The sequence below is a fragment of the Heloderma suspectum genome, chromosome 4, assembly GCF_057233095.1.
Source record: "Heloderma suspectum isolate Gila_16-S chromosome 4, 16-S_ref, whole genome shotgun sequence".
In the NCBI taxonomy this organism is placed as follows: Eukaryota; Metazoa; Chordata; class Lepidosauria; order Squamata; family Helodermatidae; genus Heloderma; species Heloderma suspectum.
In genome coordinates, this window is record NC_139461.1 from 67,684,385 (window position 1) to 67,705,370 (window position 20,986).

The 20,986-nt window shown below is 40.2% G+C and overlaps 1 protein-coding gene across 8 annotated transcripts in view; it reads left to right on the top strand.

The window, feature by feature from the left end:
* The window catches only part of RB1CC1 (RB1 inducible coiled-coil 1), a 90,077-nt gene extending 69,414 nt beyond the window's left edge, over positions 1–20,663 (top strand). For 4 of the 8 annotated variants that reach the window (XR_014790117.1, XM_084849568.1, XM_084849567.1 and 1 more), the window contains 4 exons: positions 6,675–6,733; positions 14,289–14,425; positions 15,673–15,743; positions 19,691–20,663. Coding sequence is in view for 5 of the 8 variants with exons in the window: in XM_084849568.1 (XP_084705694.1) it covers positions 6,675–6,733; positions 14,289–14,425; positions 15,673–15,743; positions 19,691–19,768 (345 nt within the window). In the remaining 3 variants the exon portion in view is untranslated. The remainder of the gene's footprint in view (positions 1–6,674; positions 6,734–14,288; positions 14,426–15,672; positions 15,744–19,690) is intronic. The other 4 variants (XR_014790116.1, XM_084849569.1, XR_014790118.1 and 1 more) reach the window with 2 other exon arrangements.
* The last annotated feature ends 323 nt before the right edge of the window (positions 20,664–20,986 follow it).

The following is a 20,986-nucleotide window of genomic DNA, read 5'->3' on the forward strand; positions in this document are numbered from 1 at the left end:
CAAACTAGGGGTAAAATCCAAAATTTTCTAAGTCATACTTAGAGTAGATCATTGATATAAATGGGACTTAAGTTAGTCATGACTAAGCCCCATTTATATCAGTGGGTCTACTCTAACCAGGAATTAGTGGGATTTTACCAAAGGAAACAGTGATATTATAATTCTTCTGAATAATAGTGATGTGGCAATGCAATAATAAAGTAGTCTATACGGGGCTTAAATTTTTCATTGGTGTTCTAAGTTATTTTGTAAATCCTACTCACATTTACTTGAAAGTAAGTCTCATTGATTTAAATAAATTGCTTCTGGGTATTTAAGATTGAAGCCTTAAATTTGTCAACATCAAAAACTGTCATAACAGTGAACTTCTGTCTCTTGTTTTGGGAGACCCTTTCTCATGTAATACTCTGCTATATCTTCCATTGATTTGTGCTAAATTGGGCATCTACTATAGGGTATTTGAGAGCTTGTTGTCCGGTTAAAGACAGCTTTTGGCAGTAACACTCAGAATAATAAGGAAAAAAGTAATTATTACATAAATAAGCAAATATAACTTAAGCCAGTTTTTGCCCATCCTTTAGTCATTATAACTTCTACTTGGTTTTGGAACTATTAAGAAGCAACCAAGACTGTGACTGTGTTTCATTTCCTGATGCTCCAAGATGTTATCAGCAAACACTTCCTTTCATCTACGTCACCATAATAATGCTTTGATCATATGTTCAATGTTACTAACAAGGAAGAGTTGCGAAGTGTATTCTCCTCTCAGCTCAAGCTTCAGATGTACTGTGAGCTCAAGGATTTTTAGTTCAATTATCCATTGATTAGGTTGCTTGTGCTATTTTAGGATCCTATTGGTGTCTGTCAGATGCAGTAAGGAAACAAATATCTTCCGCCCAGGGTCACTGGAAGATGTCCTCTTTATGGCTGAGCCCATGAAAATCTATGTGCTCTAAATGCTGTAAGGTAGAGTTTCTGAAAGGAGCGGGGCTGACAAAAAGGCACATAACTTCTGTTGTATGTTCCATATGAGCACTGCACATAGGGCTAGTGTCTCAGCATAACACAACACAGACTGGGTGCCCCTTAATCCACCCTATCATAAAATAGGGCCGTTAGAGAAGTAGAACGGTAGATTTTTCTGATCTAACATTGCATGTTTATAGAAGTGTAAGTTCCAATCTCCATTCTTGATTATAAATACAGAAGCAGGGATTCCAGTTAAACCAGATGAATGCAGAGTGCAAGGTCATGATCTAGGGCAGGGGTGGGTAGCTTATGGCCCTCCAAATGTTTTAGGTTACAACTCCCATGATCCTTGACAACTGCCTGTGCTGGCTACGGCTGATGGGAGTTGTAGGCCAAAACAAGTTGCCTGATGCTAATCTATTCTAGTGTATATGTTGTAGGACAAGAAAAATTGTTACCATTCATAGTAGCATTTTGTTTTTCTGTCAGACCTGGGGCCACTTAAAAATCAGTGATCATGGTATGAGCATGTGATTAAATGAGATAACTTAATAGTTTATTCATGGTTGAGCGCTATTTTTCTGGGTAAAATCGCCCTAAGTGTCTTTTCCAAGACAACTACCTATCTTTATATTGGGTGATGTTCAGGTACCTATTTTAAAATTACAATAGAAGCTAGGATTACAAAAGGAAATAACAGATTTTTTACCTACTACTTATAAAAAGTAAAAACTATATAATGCCTCTTCCTCCCTGTGAAAATGCTGGATCACATTTTTGCTTCCTCATTTTGTTATGAGGCATTTGGATTTTCACTGAACCCTCTCCACAAATTATCTAGGATCCATTCAGTTATATTCAGATTGGAACACATATGAAAAACTGCTGCTTGAACTCCGAAGCGCTTCAGGACATATTTAATGAAAGGTTGAACTTAATGAAAACGAAGTGGATTCATATTGCCTTACTGTTTACTGTTCAGTGACTGCCTTCCCCCTTACAAAAATGTTAATGGATTTTATTTCTTAATAAATTGGTAGTAGTTGGGCCAGCCTAAACTGAATTCTGGAAATATTCTGAAATAATTTATTGAGCATTAAAACTTAAGTTGCAAGCAGCTATTAAATTGTTATCTGGATTAATGTGTTGCATTTTTTTACTATTTGGTACATTTAAAACTATTACCAAGCTGTTGAATTGTTCCATATTTTCTGTTTTCATGTTAAATGTAGAATAAAAAAAAAGTAAATACTGTCCTAAATACATTGACTAAAATGTAAGTCTCATTAAAGTAAATGTTAGTAACAATTGCAGCAAACATGAAAAAAATGAGAAAAGAATGCTACCCCCCCCCCCCAACCCAGGAGAGACCAACATCTCAGTAGTATAGAGAAAATGTATGGACAAGATAAAAGAAAAAAATGATAATAAACTGGGATGATTGTGAGCCAAGGAACATTCAGTTCACTTCTTTTGATTTCTCCCTTCCCAAAGCCTTGAGGAAGAAAACATCATTTTGTCTCCCATTAAGACCACATGCTCAAAACTTTGGAATTTGTAGAAGTGATACACTGAAAAATCACAGACAGCTATGTGGCAGTCTGGTGAATTTGCTGTTGAAGCCAATGTGTTTCCCATTCATTCATTCATTCATTCATTTATTTTCTCACTAGTTGCATAATGAAGATTTAAGATATTTACACAGTGTGTGTTTTCAGGTTTTGGCTTAATATTTGAATAACTGGACAGGTTTTATTTTTCTGGTTTTCTATTTCTTGGAATGCCTTTCTGTAGAGCTTGGATTCAAGGATCCCAACACTCCAGCAGAAAGCACTTCTAGGCATGCATTGGGTTTGCTGATTCTTCCCCCTATGTTGTGTTGCAAGTCACTCTAAAGGGTCTCCTGAGCATCTCAAAGATATTTTCAAGGCACAAAGGACTGCAGCCAGGGAGAGGGATTGGTTACCGACTTCCCCCCCAGTAATTCCTTATGCACATTCCAATGTGTTCTTCTCAAGCATGGGGATCATTGGATCCAAGCCAGTCTATAGGAGAGAAAAGTTTAACACAGAAAAGGGATGGTTAAAAAAATCTCTTCATTGATTTATCTTGACTTAGGAGCAGATCTAGTAATTGGATAAACCATTCCAAAAATCCTTGTTAGATTTTTTTAAATGAAATCAGAATGCATGTTAATAAGTTCTTGATGGTAGTTGGACCTGAAAATGCCATGAAATTTTATTTATTTAATATACTTCTGAATTGCCCCTCCATTCAGTTAGTGCTCAGGGTGATTTACGATAAAACCATAAACACAATAAAATATATTAATTCCAAATAAAACTAAAAAAATACATAACAGTAAAACAGGAGAACCTTCTAAAATCAAAGAGCACCTGTAATCTGTAAAAGTTTGATGGAACAGTATAATTTTTATCACCAAAAGAACAGTTCTATCCTAAACCACTCATAAACCACAAAACAAAATAGGTTTTAGGAAAATTGTATACACAAAATATTCCAAATATATAACAAATTTTAATATATTACATACAAATTTAAAACAATAGATTAGCAGTCCTATAATTTTCTCCATACATAGTTTCATAACTGGTGTCTACAAAGGGCTATATAAATACACAATGCCCCTATCCCAAACGCGTTTCGACCTTGGTGGTCTTCATCAGTGGGGAAAAATATGTGAACTCTGATTACAGCCCTTATTGCAGCTAATATCTCATAGTATTAAATGTCTTACATAGAACCAGTAAATATTTAACTATGCAGATTCTATGCCTTATGTGGGAGTTAGCCACAGTGCCAGACTTTTAAAAAAAAACCTGAACAGTCCTGCTCAGCTTCTGTGGCGTGGTAGATGGTTACTGTATACAGAAGGAACTTATCATCTTGGGTGCAGGATGAAATGTTCTTGTTCCCACTTGTATTGTACCTTGATACCAACCACTTGATGGGAAGCATAGAAACCAGCTATGAAACCATGTATGTAGAAGAAACTATAGCCCTGCTAATCTATTATTTTACATTTTGTATGTAATATATTAAAATTTGTTATATTTGGAATATTTTTGCATATACATTATAATTTTTACCAGCCGTCTAAAGGCCAGTAATGAGGGAGCCAACCTAACCTCCCTGGGAAGGAAGTTGTACAGCTAGGATGCTGCTACAGAGAAGGCTCTGTCTTGAGTCCCTACCAACCTCACCTTTCCAGAAGGTTGGAAATTAACAAGGCCTCAGATGTGCAGAGATAAAAAAAGAGTTGCAGTAAATCTAAACCCTATGAAGTAATCATCTATCCATGACAGTGTTTTTTTCCACACACCCACACCCAATCCACTACCTTCATCCTGAATAACAAAAACCAGTTCAAGTGTGTGTTCCATCACATGTGTAGGGTCAAATATTAACGGAGATATGCCCATGGTTGCCATGAAATCCTTAGCCGCTCCTACAGAAGGGGTTCGGCCTGAACGTTGACGTCCCTCAACACAGTCAGTTTGGAGGACACCACCACCACCTCCCAAGACTACCTGAGATCAGCTCAGGCAGGGAGATGGTTGGGCATTAACAAGGATGGTACACCAGCAGAATCTCTATCCTGGCTTGCTGCCGTGTGATCAGGTGCACACACCCAAATCTTGGAGATTTCTGGAAAGTAGGGGGCTCAATTCATGATAGATCACTGTGACTCCACCTCCCCACCCATCAGATCTAACCTATTGCATGTAGAAGCCTAGTGGACAAAGATGGGTCAGATTAATGCCCCCACCCCCATCTTTGCCCAATCAGGCTTCAGTCAGTTAAATCCTAGATTATAATACTCTTTCCATTGACTGACCTTGAAAGATTTCTAAAATTTATCAGATGAAAAAGAGGGGTTATATTCGTTGCTTGCAGTTTGCTTCTCTGAAGTTCTCATGTCCAAAGCAGCTCTTGGGAAAGAATAAAGTTGGAAGAATATTGAATATCATAACTGAACATCAGGTTTTCAATATCTGTACATTTATTCATCTTCTGTTTGTGTAGCATTATGAAAATCTACCAAATAATGTTTGGCGATTTGAGAGTTTTCCACCTCTTTGTACCACATTTTTCTGGGAGTGAAATACTCAGTCTAAGCCTGTACGGAATTGTACTTACTGTTTTTATTGCCATGTTGCAGATTGGGCTGAGAAATTAGTATGCAACAACCCTGCAGCATAGTTCAGTTATACCCCTATTGCAGATCAGAGAGCTCTGCTGAGAAAGAGTGGCTTACAACAGCTCTGCAATATAGCCCTTTGTTAATATTGCAGGTCAGAGGTGAGATTGAGGCTGATTTGGATTTTTTGTCAAACATCCCCTATGCAGGATTTTATAATAGTTTAACTTGGTGTTTTTGGTTTAATCTATTCTCTTTAAACTCTCTTTCCTCTTTCTACCCCCTACCTCTTCTTCTTTCTGTATCCTACTACAGATCTTTCTGAATCTGTCTCTCCTTCCCTCCTTTTCTCCACCCCATAGCACAAACTTTGTTCTGTCTCTGTACAATGTGCTGTCTCTCTCTCTGTTCCCACTTGTCATCCCAATATCCCAGTTTTTTCTGTTCCTCCACCTTACAGTGCAACCACATCTCTGCTCCCCATCTTTCTTCCTTTAGCCTCTTTTTTGCCTTGTTCTGTCCCTTGCCCTTTTATCTACTCCTGCTTAGTTCAGTGGGAATAGCACACAAAGCTTTCACTCTCCCAGCAATTCACATCCTGAAGGAATTTCAGACATAGGTAGGCTATGCAGTATTATTCGCTGTAACAGGCTGGAAAAACTGGCACCACATTACAGCGTTCCTAATCCAGGGGGAAGAGGAGCTATGCAGATGTAGTGATGCACCTGCAGTTTCAAGGGGCTTTAGCAGGCCCTGGATTTTCCTCAAAGATGTAAGAAAGGACCACATGGAATGAGTAATTAAATTCCCTCAGGGGGCCGCAGACGGAGGGGGAACTGTAATCAGCCTGCACACCTCATATTGTACACTACTGAAATAGGGGGTGTAATTCCTCTCCCCGAAAACACACACACACCACACTATACAAATACCCCTTCAGACTGTGTTAAACTTCCAATAGGAAACTTAGAGCAAAAGTAGGTGTCATGTTCAATATGTACATTTCTTTAAATACAAGTACCAACCACATGGGGGTCACTGATATTTATTTATTTAAAGTATGTTTGCCCCACTCTTCAACCTCGTCAATGAAAATAAGACAGTTTCTTCCTACAGGCTTAGAATCTAAAAAACACAATATTAAAGTGGAAAGTGTTATGGAGGGAAGAGGAAAAAGGCAAATTCAGGCACCAATTTTTAATCTTAAATAGTAGTTCTTGTAATGACCAGCTGGAATGGAAACAGTTCAGGGGCAGAAGGAGCCAAATGTAGCTATCTTCTCAGCGGGGTGGGGTGGGTGGGGGATTTTAACCCTTTTGTTCCCTGTTGCAGTCCCTTTAATCTGCAATTTGCATTGGAAATTCCCCACTGGTCTCCTTTGTCCTTTAGGCAGTACAATAAATGGTATAGAAATGTAAAAATCCAGTGTCTTTTGTTTTAGCTCAGTATGTTCTGAGATTGACTTTGATCAAGCTATGCCCTAAATGTGTTATATCGCAACTTGCCAAAATAGGAGGATAATCGTGCTTTCTCGTTTTTGCAGATGTCTCAAAGCATGTCTTCAGTGTCTCTAAGACATTCTGAAAAAATTGCTATCAGAGAGTAAGTATATATGTTAATAATTGTCAAGCAACACTTTTCTATTTTATTAAATTCTTAAAAAATAACAAAAAACCTTGCTGTGGCAGGTCCTTCTTGAAAATTCTAATTTAATACAGACTGAAAATAATATTTCTGAAAGCTTTTGAGTGGGTTGATTATCTCCCCTTGTTTATCTTGCTTATGTAATTGCCTAAAACACTTAATTGACCCACACACACAATTCTTCTTTTTTTCAACCTCCCTCCCTCCCTCCCTCCAAGGTTGTCATCTGCTACTGACAGTATCATGTGTACTCAGGTTGCTGATGTATCTTACAAAAAGCTCTACATGATTTGTTCTCTGTCTCTTCCTAACTCCTGTTTTGAAGTTGAGAGCTCAGCTATCGCTACACCTCATTCAGATCTGCTAGTGCTTATGCTGACATCAGGGGTGCTGGGAAGCCATCGTGGCTCCCCCCCCCCCCGACCCTGCATGTACTGCTGCTGTTTCCATAATTACCCATGCTGCAGTGCAGGTTGGCATATTGTCTGAACTCGGCATGCAGCGCAGCGCGGGTGGCTTTGTACTTACCCTACAACCCCCACTGCAAGTTGTGGGTTGTAGGGTGGGTATAAAGGCACCTGATCTGCAGCATGGGTAATCATGCAAACTATGTGCACAGGGGCAGATGGCTTCTTTTACCTCCAGGATCATCCAGAGCTGGTCATTGTAGTTTGGGTCTGTAATATGTAGTCTTTCTACTTTGGCTTGTATAGGGCAGCTCTGAGATTTGCATCCTTATCAAGACCCATTTGGTTTGATTTTCATGGGGGCACGTACCAAACTTCTTCTTTGATAGTATACCTCTACAGAACAGACTCTTTTTTTTAATATATTTTTATTTATTTTATCTTTATAAATGAAATATACAATACCAAACATACCAACAACCTGATCAATACTAGAATTTCCCAACAATACAATATTCTGATGAGGACGCCATAATAACAAAAAGACAAGGAAAAAGAAAGGAAAAAAGGCAAAGGGAGGAGGAAAGGAGGTGAAGAAAAAGGAAGATTATTTCCCCTTCCCTGGTCTCCCTCCCCCTTAAATAATTAAATTTAAACTCCAATACCCCCCAGCCTCCAACGCCATTCTATTTTAAAGACTATATCTATAACCTTAACAATCTTACAGTTTAATAAACAACCTTACATTTCTGTATCATATCATCAATCTTATATCCAAGAAACAGGTCTACAGTTCATTCCCAGTAGCCTGGATTATTACTACTACTACTACTAATAATAATTTTTTAAAAAGGAATATAATGTTATATAATAATAAAACTTAAAATAAACCTTCACCAGTCAATAATATATTTTATATTTTATACTAGATATATAAGTACACATTGTACCCTCAAACAATTAATTTAAATACAGCATACCATATCTATTTTGAAATAAAAAATATAAAGAAAAGCAAGAAAAAACAAAAAATGAAAGAGAATAAATGAATATATATATATATAATGGTTTATTTTCTGACCTAGCCTGGATCATGTAGACTAAACACAAACAGTTATCAAAGCTTGTTTAAAGATTCCAGTTCATGGGGTTGTAACAGGAATCTCGTGCATTTTTATGTTCAGTCATGCCTCCATCATTTCATGATTTATAAACTTCTTCATCTGACCTTCAGACATGATACAAAGTGTAGCAGGATATTTTTAGTAATATTGTAAGTTCATTTGTTTTACCATATTTTTTGCTTAGATAAATTGGCTTCTTTTATTCGCCACCCCTTTGATGTAATCTGGAAATAACATAACTTTATCTTGTTTCCAGGAAAGACTTCCACCCTCTCTTGCCAAACGCAGGATATAATGCTTTGTGGAGACTTTTGCAAATTCAACTATGATGGCATAGTCAGTTCCTTTCACATTTGGCACACAAAATGCCTGCTCAATATCAAGTAAATAATCGGGATAGGGAGTATCTCATGCAAAAGTTTATCCACAAAAATAGGCAATTTTACATCATTAGACAGATTTTTAATCCCAATAATATGTACATTGGATCTTCTCATGAAGGCCTCCAGTTCAGAAATTCTGTCAGAGGTATTTTTAAAACAAATTTGTGTTGAAGTTTCATTCCCTGCTACTCGGTCTTCTAGCTCGTTAATTCTCATCTCCATTTTTTGCCATGACGCATTAATTAAATCGACGGCTCCTTGCAAGGAGGTGATGGAATTTTGGATTTAATCCAGCCTTTTGGCTTGCTCCATAAATTGTGAAGATAAAGTCTTTATCAGTGTAACTAATTCCCCTATATCTTCTGTTTTTGAAACTTTTGACACAGGAGGTATGGGGGGAGTTGGCGGTGAAGCTATCTCCTTTCTTCTCCTCGGTGCATTCATGTTTCTCTCAAACAGATCTTACAGGTCCTCAGATGTTCTCAGATGTTGTTAATATTTCTTAAATCATCCCACAGGAGTTGTTGATATTTCTTGAAGCATATGTTATTATGGAACACATCAGCCCTGTTTTCTCCTATGAAATAGGAGTCTTGGTACAGCTTTTTGCGTTGGTAAAACTCTGGGGAGATAATCTTGGAATCCAGCCCCCCCCCCCCACTATCTCAAGGGGGGTACTTTTCTCCAAGATGTTGTCCAGATGCCACCTTGCCCCCCCTTTAATTCCAGGGGGGAGATGAAAAGGGTTTTCAACCTTTTAAAAAGCTGTTTGAGAAAGCTCCCACGAGAGAACCCGTGGGAAGCTACCAGAGCGACATCGGTTCCAACCGGAAGTCAGCTCTACAGAACAGATTCTTAACAAGATCAAACAAAGTAGCAGGTCCAGTAAGGAGCTATTTGCTCCTGTCAAAAGGATTGCTTACCACACAGAAATTGTAGCTATCACCAGTAATGATGACTTTCAGTGATACATTCCACAAAATAGAACTGGGAAAGTCGGAGGAGAATGGAAAGCAATATCAATGCAGGGGCCAGACATAGTCACAAGGCTATCCACAAAGGATGTTCCCTTCCAAAAGAAGCAGAAGTGGGAGGGAAGCAGCAACCCAGATCTCATAGTCCAGCATCTTGCTTGCTTCCAGAGCTCCCCCCCCACACACACACTAGCTTCCCCCATGGTTTAGCCTGGCTTCCAAGACACCCACCTGGTGGCTTTCTCATCCCCTACAGATGGTGCATAATACTGGCAGTGATAATTGCCATCATGCCCAGAATCCCTCCTCACAACATAAAGCCAAACATTCCTGGTAATACTGCCCAAAGCTGCTGGGAGCTATCTTCCTCTTGGCCATGACCTACAGCAAAGCGCCTACCTTGGCTTTCGTCTGGAGAGTGTTTTTCCTTTAAAGTGATATCTGTGTGCCATGATGCACAGTGGTCACTGCATCCAGATGCCGTAGCCTCAGCTGAAGGCTATCCTCCTGGTCAGCAAGAATCCCTTTAGCTTCTCTGAGTTCCAGTGAAACTGCCATTTGGCTTCTGCTACCTATTCTTTCACCAAGTTCCACTTCCAAATACCCTCCGCTTGTTTGGGCCTCCTTGTATTTTCTGGGACAGACTACAGATTAAAAGTCCCTTCTCGGGTTTGTTACTGTCGCTCCTCTCAGTTATCCCAGCAGCACCAAGGAGGTCAGCTGGGGTGGTACATCCATACAAGTGGTGTAACAAGAGTGGCAAGCCTGTTACCAAGAGCCTCAGTGCCATTTTGACAGTCTCTCTACCGTCTTAACTCAGTAGTTTCCATTTTTTTCTGGGAAGATAAACTAAGTTCAAACTTGGGTACTCGAAACAAGAAAGCAGAAAGCATACTATGGCTGTCGTCCATATCACTCACACCTTTTTTATGGTAGACGCCTATGCTGGGAAATCTAAATCATCAGTGCCCTCTGTATTATCAGTGTTTCCCTTCTTTTGATCCTGGGGCAAATCTCCTCCCCAAAACTGAACTTTTGCTTGTCCCCTTGCTTCTTCCCCACGTGAATACCCCAATTCGCTCAATAGTGCTCCATGACTTCATTAAAACTCCTGCCATTTATTTATTCATTATATTTTTATACCACCCAATAGCCAGAGCTCTCTGGGTGGTTCACAATAATTAAAACCATAAAATACAAGACAATAAAATACAGACAATAGAATACAATACAATATAAAAGTGTAAAAGTAAAACTACAATGTAAAAATACTAAACAAACAGAAGTTAGCAGCAGTGCAATAATTTAAAATACAGTACCAAATATAAAACAAACTGAAAAACTAAATGCCTGGGAGAATAAAAAGGTCTTCATGTGGTGCTGAAATGAGCATAACGTAGGCACCAGGCAGACATCTCTGGGAAGCTCATACCACAACTGGGGTGCCACAGCAGAAAAGGCCCTCAGTAGCCACCCACCTCGCTTCCTTAGCAGGGGCTCCTGGAGAAGGACCTCTGAAGCTGATCTTAGCATCCAGGCAGCTGTATATGGGAAGAGATGATCCTTCAGGTAGCCTTGTCCCAAGCCATTTAGAGCTTTGAATGTTAATACCAGGACTTTGAATTGGGCCTGGACATGGACTGGCAGCCAGTGCAGATGGAAAAGTACTGGCATAATATGAGCATGTTGGCCCTTACTGCCTTATTTTGGACCAGAGGAAGTTTCCAGACCATTTTCAAAGGCAGCCACATGTATTACACATTGTGGTAATCCAAATGAGAGGTTACCAGAGCATGGATAACTGTAGCTAGGCTATCTCTGTCAACATAAGGACATAGTTGGTACATCAGCCTAAGCAGATAAAAGGTGCTCCTGCCACCAAGTCCAGCTGTGCCTCTAGTGACAGATCTGGATCCAAGAGAACACCCAAACTACAAATCTGATCCTTTAGGGGGAGTATGACCCCCTCCAGAACAGGTGAACATCACTTAGCTGGGCTGACAAACCAGCCACTAACAGTACCTCCATCTTTTCTGGATTAAGTCTCAGTTTATTGGCCCTCATCTATTCCATTACTGCACCCAGGCACTGGCTCAGAACACCTGCTGCCTCACCTGGGTTTGATGAAAAGGGGAGATAGACCTGGGTGTCATCTGCATATTGGTGACACTTCAGTCCTTATCTCCAGATAATCTCCCCCAGCGGCTTCATGTAGATGTTCAACAGAATGGGGGATAAAATAGAGCCTTGTTGCACCCCATGGTATGACCGCCAAAGGACAGGGCAATAATCTCCCAGCCCCATTTTCTGGGATCAGCTATCAAAGTAGGAGTGTAACCACTGCAGTGCAGCACCTCCAACTCTTAGCTCAGATAGCCTATCCAGAAGGATACCATGGTTGATGTTACCAAAAGCTCTTGAGAGGTCCAAGAGAATAAACAGAATCACACTCCTCCTGTCCCGCTCCCAGCAGAGGTCATCCCACAGGCAACCGGCAGTTTCCATCCCCAAACCAGGTCTGAAGATCTAGATAATCTGTTTCATTCAAGAGTGCCTGTAGTTGACCAGCAACCACCTGCTGAAGCACCTTCCCTGGGAAGGGGATATTAGCACCCGACCTATGGTTGTTAACATCTTCTGGTTCCATATTAGGCTTTTTCAAGAGTGGCCTAATAACTGCCTCTGTTAAAGTTACCTGTACCATTCCCTCTCTCAAGGAGGAGTTGATTACCTCCTGAACCCTGCCAGACATCCCCTCCCTATTAGATGTAATAAGCCATGACGGGAAAGGGTCAAGCACACAGGTGGTCTACCAAACTTGACCAAGCATCTTGTCCATATCTTCAGGCCTCAGCAACTGAAACTCACCCAATAAAACTGAATCAGATGGTGCTCTGGACATCTCCATTAGTGGAACTGCACTAAGTGTGGTGTCCAAGTCATGGCAACAGCAAATGACTTCAAAATGGCGTGGAAATTTGTCATAGTGTGCTACTGAGGGTTCTATCATTTCTCTCCTGGCCCAGATTGCAAAAGGCCATGAATCACTCAGAAAGGTTCCACTGGATGACACTAAGAAGATGCAATGCTGGTGGAAAAAAGTTCCCTCTTTGTCACCCTCACCGCTACAGAGTAGGCTCGATAATGAGCTCCAACCTGTGCTCAGTTGGACTCAGCACAAGTCTTCCTCCATCTGCATTTTAACTGGCTTCCCTCTTGCTTCATTACCTCAACCCAGGTGTATACCAATGAGGTACCCAGGCTCTGCTCAGGGGGAGAGGGTGCTTTGGAGCAATTGTGTCAACTGCTCTAGTCATCTCTGCATTCCACAGAGTTACCAGGGCTTTGACAGGACCTCCAGCCATACCAGCAGGAAAATCCCCCAGAGACCTCTGGAGTCTGTCAGAATCCATTAGCCTCCAAGAGTGGACCATTTTAATAGGTTCCCCCACCCTTACAGAGGGGAAAGGCTGCCGGGAATCTAAAGCTCAAAAGTAAGTGAGAATGACAAGGGGATAAATGTTAATTCCTCCACTTTCAGTTCCTCCTCCTCCTGCTGAGTTGAAAAAAACAGATCAAGAGTGTGTCCTTTTAGATGCATTGGGCCAACAATATGTTGGGACAGCCCCATGGTAGTCATGGTGGCCATGAAGTCCTGAGCTGCCCCGGATCCAATGGTCTCAGCATGGAAGTTGAAATCCCCCAAAGCAATCATCCTAGGGGTCTTCAACACTAAGTTGGAGACCACCTCCGTCAGCTCAGGCAGGGAGTCTGATGGGTAGCAGGATGGGCAGTACTCCAGCAGGATCCCTAATCTGCTGGGCAGGTACATGTATGTCACTTTATACACACACATATATGGGGGCATGTCGTAACAAGCTATGGAGCAAACCTCCATGAGTTGCCATTATCATTGGCTCCTTTTTCTCCTGCATAGGCACTGTCCATCCCAGCATAGGGCAGAGAACTTTGCTTCTTACCAGATTTAGGCAAAAGTGAAGTCTGAGGCATCATGCACGCTAACAGGTCTATTATGGCATTAATTATTGTAAGCAAGAGCTTACTGTATAAGATGCTAAGCATCCAGATTTTTTTTCTTGAACTATGTTTTTGGATTTAAAAACAACAACACGAAATTGATGAAGGTATTATGAATAGAAAGAAAATAAGGTTATGCCACTGGGTGCCTAAATATTTATTTATTTGATACACTATCCTTCCTCCCAAAAGAAACCAGGTTGGTAAACAAAGCAATTTAAATGATACATCAGTGTATTTTGGACTACAGCTGTTACAAGCCCCAGCCAGCATGGCCAATGCAGTCCGCAACATCGGGAGGGCACCGGCCCCTGCTCTAACCACTATATGATCCTTTTCATAGAACTACGGCCCATTACGGGATTCAGTATAACTGTGTGTTTCACAAGCCCACATTTCTGGCAAAATATTTACATTGACATAAGATTCTCCACCCCCTAAAAACAAATCTAAACTGGTATAAAGACTTAGGCTGCAATCCTGTGTTCACTTAACTGGGAGTAAGCCATAACATAATGACACCTGTGTCCAAGTAAACACGCATAAGACTACTGCATCTCATTCTAAGTCTTGTTCTTTTTATTCAGTTTTCAGGTTGGCGATTTGGTTCTCATTATTTTGGATGAACGTCACGACAACTATGTATTATTTACTGTTAGCCCAACTTTGTATTTCTTACACTCAGAGTCTCTCGCTGCACTGGATCTCAAACCAGGTGAGTGTGGTAAGTGTCATAACGTAACACTTGAGAGAGTATTCTGATACATTTAAAATACTCTATCAGATGTTAGGTAAAATTTTAATGTTGGATGTACACACATGCGTATATGTCTATACATATAGATAAATAAGCATATACACACAGTTTGTTTAATTAAGACTATGTTTAATTGTAATTTTAATCAACCTATTTGTATACCACTTTTCCATACAGTATGTTCAAAGCAGTTAACAACAAAGCATTATGAAAATACATTCCTATACACATTAAATCAAAGTCAGAACAAGTTCATAACAAGTACATAATGAAACAGCAGTATCAAAATAATTAATTCCATTATGAACAAAAATAAAGCGAAACATCCCCTGACCTTGCTAGTTAGACTAGCAGTAGAGTATGGCCTTTTAAAGAGTTTCAGAGGGAAGCAGGGCCAGTTGTCAGTCCCAGGTATTAGTAGGAACAGGATGAAACACCGTATGGCCTAGACGACAAACAGTAGGTAGCAAAGCTCTCTCCTCTGGTGATGGTGGTTTATACAATACCATCATGCAAAGTGACTATTATTCTTTCTAATGGTCTTTCTAGTCTATATTAGTGTAATGACAGTATTTCATAATGGCTAAATATAAGGTTTTAGCTTAGAACCTAAAGGTTATAAATCAAAAGTATGCCTCACTAATAAATATACATAGATGTTCATGAGGTTTTAATGCTTTTAGTTTGCAGTTTCATATGATAATGTGATGGCAGTTGATGTGCAGGGGAGAAAGAGGTAGACCAGCCTTCCCCAACCTGTTGTGCTCCAGATGTGTTGGACCACAACCCGCATAATTCCCAGCCAGCATGGCCTATGGGAGTTGCAGTCCAACACATCTGGAGGGCACCAGGTTGGGGAAGGCTCAGGGAGACTGTCTGCCAACACTTATCTGCTATCATACCTGAATGAGACTCCCACTATCTGTATTTAAATTCTTAGAAATGTTTGTCGTTTATGCAATATTATGAAATCTGTATATGTCAACTGTGGAAAAATAATGCCAGTGAGATAGGAGGGGAAAACAAGCAATGTGCCCTGTAATATGTGAATAATGTCAAGTGTATGGAGGTGTTTTTGGTATTTCTGTCAGGTAATTAACATTAAAATGAAGTGGCTGGTAGACATGAAGTGGCCTTGAACAATTTTGAGCGTACTTAGGAGGTGGGGCAATAGTTTGCATATTATGCCTCTAGTAACGAAAAAATCCTTCTAGCTTCAGGTGCATCTCGAAGACCCTGGGTGTTGGGGAAAGTAATGGAAAAGGAATATTGTCAGGCAAAAAAGGTAAGGATTAAAGATTTGTTTCAGCATGGTATATTAAAATTTGATAAGAGGGTTTCAGGAACTTTACACTTCTTGAGTACTATCTTTACTCATAATTCTTTTTTAAAAAGTTATAGGAGTAATATTGAAAGTAATTAACTTCATCCCTCATTGTGCTTTCATATGTCACAAAATCAGACATTAGCTACCTCGAACTACTCATTTATAAAAGTGCTCTTGATAAACTTCTAAGTCTAAAAGCACTTTCAGTTGAACATGGAATTGCTATTAAATCATCCATGTCCATGCTGACTTGGGTGCCGCACATAGCAGATACAATCTTGGCTCCTGCTTGTCTAGTTTGCTTATTTGTTTATTTATTTATTATATTTCTATACTGCTCAATAGCCAAAGCTCTCCAGGTGGTTCACAACAATTAAAACCATAAAATATAAGATGATAAAACACAATATAAAAACTTAAAAGTTTTAAACTACAGCATAATAAATAAAAATAACAACCAAATAGAATTTAACCACACAACAAACTGGAAAACTAAAATGTGTGTGAAAATAAATACATCTTAACCTGGCACCGAAAATAACACAATGTAAGTGCCATGAGAGCCTCTATGGGAAGCTCATTCCACAACTGGGGTGCCACAGCAGAAAAAGCCATTTTTTTATTAGCTACCCACCTCATTTCCTTTGGAGCTCCTGGAGAAGGACCACTGAAGCTGATCTTAGGGTCCAGACTAGTGTATTTGGCAGGAGATGATTCTTTGGGTAACCCAGCCCCAAGCCCTTTAGGGCTTTGGATGTTAATACCAGCACTTTGAATTGGGCCTAGACATGGACTGGCAGCCAGCGCAGATGGAAAAGCACAGGCATAATATGATTACATTCGCCAGTCCCCATTAACAATATTGCTGCCCCATTTTGGACCTGCTGAAGGTTCCAGACCATTTTCAAAATCAGTCCTACATGTAATATACTGCAGTAATCCAGACGAAAGTTTATTGGAGCCTGGATACCTGTAGCTAGGCTATCTCTATCCAGATAAGGATGTAGTTGGTATATCAGCCTAAGCTCATAAAAAGTGCTCCTTACCACCGAGTCCACCTGTGCCTCTAGTGACAGTTCTGGATCCAAGAGCATCCCCAAACTACGACCCTGATCCTTTAGAGGGAGTACAACCCCCTCCAGAACAGGTTGAACATCACTTAGCAGGGCAGACAAACCAGCTACTAACAGTACCTCCATCTTGTCTGGATTAAGTCTCAGTTTATTAGCCCTCATCCAGTCCATTACTGCACCGAGGCACTGGTTCAGAACACCCGCTGCCTCACCTGGGTTTGATGAAAAGGAGAGATAGACCTGGGTGTCATCTGCATGTTGGTGACAGCTCAGTCCATATCTCCAGATAACCTCCCCCAGTGGCTTCATGTAGATGTTCAACAGCATGGGGGATAAAATAGAGCCCTGTGGCACCCCATGGTATGACCGCTAAAGGACAGGGCAATAATCTCCCAGCACTATTGAATCGGCTATTGAAGTAGGAGTGGAATCACTGCAGTGCAGTACTTCCAACTCCCAGCTCAGATAGCCTATCCAGAAGGATACCATGGTCGATGGTATGGAAGCTGCTGAGAGGTCCAGGAGAATCAACAGGGTCGCACTCCCCCTGTCCTTCTCCCGGCAAAGGCCATCCCACAAAGCAACCAAGGCAGTTTCTGTTCTAAAACCAAGCCTGAAGCCTGCTTGAAATGGATCTAGATAATCCATTTCATTCAAGAGTGCCTGGAGTTGTCTGGCAACCACTTGCTCAAACACCTTGCCCAGGAAGGAGACATTAGCAACCGGCCTAAAGTTCTTAACATCCATTAGTTATACTGGATATTTTTTGCATTTGTATGCTCAAAGATGTGGAGAGGTTCCTTGGAGAGGTGAAACCTACTGCATATATACTCAACCCTCGCCCTTCTTGGCTTATAAAAGCTGTCAAAAGGGACTGGCCAAATGCATAACATCACTAGTGGATGCCTCTACAAGAGGGTGTGATTCATTCATGCCTAAAAGAGGCAGTATTTCTTTTTTTAAAAAAAATCCTTGCTCAATGCCAACATACTGGATAGTTTTCGGTGCATGTACGTGTTATGGCATCTCGGTTGCAGATATTCCTGGATGAGGTGGATTATCTAGATCCATTCCAGTCTGGCTTCAAGCCCGAGTATGGGATGGAGACTACTTTGGTAGGCTGGATGATCTATGTTTAGGACGCATCAGGGGGAGTGTTGGTTTTGCTGGGCCTCCGCAGCTCTCAGTACTACTGTGTATGGTATCCTTCTGGACTGACTGGCTGGGATGGGACTGGAGGCACTGTTTTATAGTGATTTCAGGCGATCTCCTTGAAGGGATAGTTTCAGAAGGAAGTTCTGGGGGACTCCTGTTTGACACTTTAGCCATTGGGCTATGGTGTCCCTCAGGGTTCCATCTACATGAAACTGATGTGGGGGGGGGACCAGAAATTGGGGGTTTGGTGCCACGAATATGCTGATGACACCACTCTTTCCCCATCTAAATCCAAGGAAGCTGTTCAGGTTCTGAATCTATGCTGGTAATGGACTGGATGACAAACTGAAGCTCAAGGCAGAAATGCTCCTGGTCAGTCAGAGGGCAGATCAGAAATAGCAGTTCAGCTTGTCTTAATTGAGGTTGCGCTCCCCTTGAAGACTTAAGTCTGCAGTTTGGATGTGTTACTGCATTCAGTACTGAACCTGGATGCCCAGGTTTCAGGGATGGTCAGGAACACTTTTACACAGCTAAGTCTAGTGCGCCAACTGTGCCTGCTCCTTGAAATGTTGGATCTGGCCACTGTGACACATGCCTTAGTTAAATGGTGTTTGGACTATAGTAACGTACTTTATGAGGGGCTGTCTTGGAAGAGTGTTCAGAAACTTCTGCTGGTTCAGAATGCTGTAGCCAGTCTGTTGACCAAGATCAGTTACAGGGAGTATGTGATTCCCACGTTGCAACAGCTTCACTAACTGGTCCATTTCTGTGCACAATTCAAAGTACTGGTTATGACCTACATTATTCTCCCATATGAGCCTGCTTGGGTTTTAAGGGCCTCAGAGAGGACCAGCATCTGAAGCACATTTGGTTGGAACTCGAGAAAGGGCCTTCTTGGTGGCTGCTTCCAGACTCTGGAACTCCTTGCCATGGACGGTCCACCTAGCTCTGTGTCTAATGATCTTCCACTGGCAGTCAAATATGGTTTTATTTAGGCAGGCCTTTGGACCATAAGCTGACATGTACAGATGTGGAAATTGGTTTTAACTGGTTGTTTTTATTGATTTGATTGTTTAACCTGCCTTGATTTTATTCTTTTATCTGGTATTTTACTGCAAGACAGGATACACATTTTATAAATCAATCAATCTTGGGGCAATTACTTTGGAAATCTGAGCGGCTTCCACTGTCTAATCAAGAAGCAAGTGCTCTCAGATGTAAAATGTTGTGTTTTGTACCAAGTGCTGCTAAATGGTAAAACTGTCACTATCTCAAAAGATTCTCTCCCCAGTTTTCTTTTAACTTGTTTTAAATATTTTATCCCATTAGAATTCTCATCCATGTTAGTAAATTTAGTTGTATGACCTTTCAGAGAGCAATTTTCCCCCTATATTGTCTCTATTTTGTGTGCATCCCAAAAGGATATTGTCCTCAAACAATCACAGTGGACATTTGATCTACATAGGGTTGGCAGAAGTAGCACAGCTATTAGTGCTACCATTAATGTGTGTAAATAATAGACAAGCTGTAGTAACCTAAGAATTGTATGCTGGAAGAAGATAAAATACCTGGTAATCCACCCTCCAAAAAACCTGGTTTGGAGGCTAGAAACCTAGTCTTACCTGCTGACTAGTTCTGGTCCAACATTTGAAATAATTCTCTTTGCTTTTTGCTTAGGCACAAAACAGATTTAAAGTTCCTCTGGGTACAAAATTCTACAGAGTAAAAGCAGTGCCATGGAACAAGAAAGTATAACACATGATGGAAACTCAACTCATTACCATTTTTCTGGCTTGCCCTTCAGTGCTCATTCGTCACTCCAAGTAGCAAGCCATCTTTTTATACTGAGGTCACATGACAATGCTCCACAATATACTTTTTCTTTTTAATATGTTACATTTTAGAAACAAGAAGTTCATCACAATGTCTGGCTTAACTGTTCCAGTTTTTTACCCGGATAACTTTAGAAGTGTGGACCAAACAAGTTCATTTTCTGAAAGGGCAAATCCTGTGTATCATGGCTTATTTACTAGCCATGTTAATTGCCTGTTAAATATGTATTAGTTCATATTGGGTGTTAAATGTTAGTTATCATTACCAGCATATGTCCTTTTGTGAAATCATTATCAAAGTACTTGCTCTCTTTAACAGATTCTTTATAATATCTATAAATTCATTAGCTATTTAAAGAGGAGTGTTCATTGCATGCAGATAATCATAATTTTCTTCAACATGAGTTTGCCTCAGTAGATGAAAAGGTAACTACTGCAACTTGCTTCATTGCATTAAAAAGCCCTTTCATATAAAAGAGAGAGAGAAAAGTACTTTGTTAGGCTGACATGAATCATTCATAGGTAAGTCTGCAGTCTTCAAAAGTGCTTTTGAAGGATTGATCACAGATTTTGAAGGGAAGTATCTGTGTTCTTGTATTTAAATGAAGCACCTGGACCTTCCCAAACCAGAGAATTCTTGTATTAATCTATTTAGAAAAAAAATCATATTGATAAAATTGTATTTCATGACTGAGGTGCAGAGGGTGGGGGCAGAGAATCCATTGTACATTAACTATAAAAAGGCCATTTAAGTAACAAATTATTGTATTGTAAAAGACATGTAGGATTTTAAAACAATAAAGATTTGAACCTGTAAATGACTCAATGGTCTGCATGCTTTTTAAATGCCAGTGTGGTCTGGCAGTTCTATCCAAGACTGTTCCTGTAAATTTTAAATTTAAATGTCTAAGATAATTTGTATGAATATAAAATGACTGTATTATTTCAAAAGGAACAGCACTCTGAAATTTTCAGTGTATGTTCAAACTCATAATTTAAATGGCAATGTTTGCACAGCAAAACGTAAGTAAAATCGTTCAAATAAATTGCTCGGGACAAGGCAAAATAGTAGTTTTGTTCTAACCATTTTTCTTTTTAAATTGTACCTTTCTAATGCTAACTTGTTCTGTTGTTCCATGGA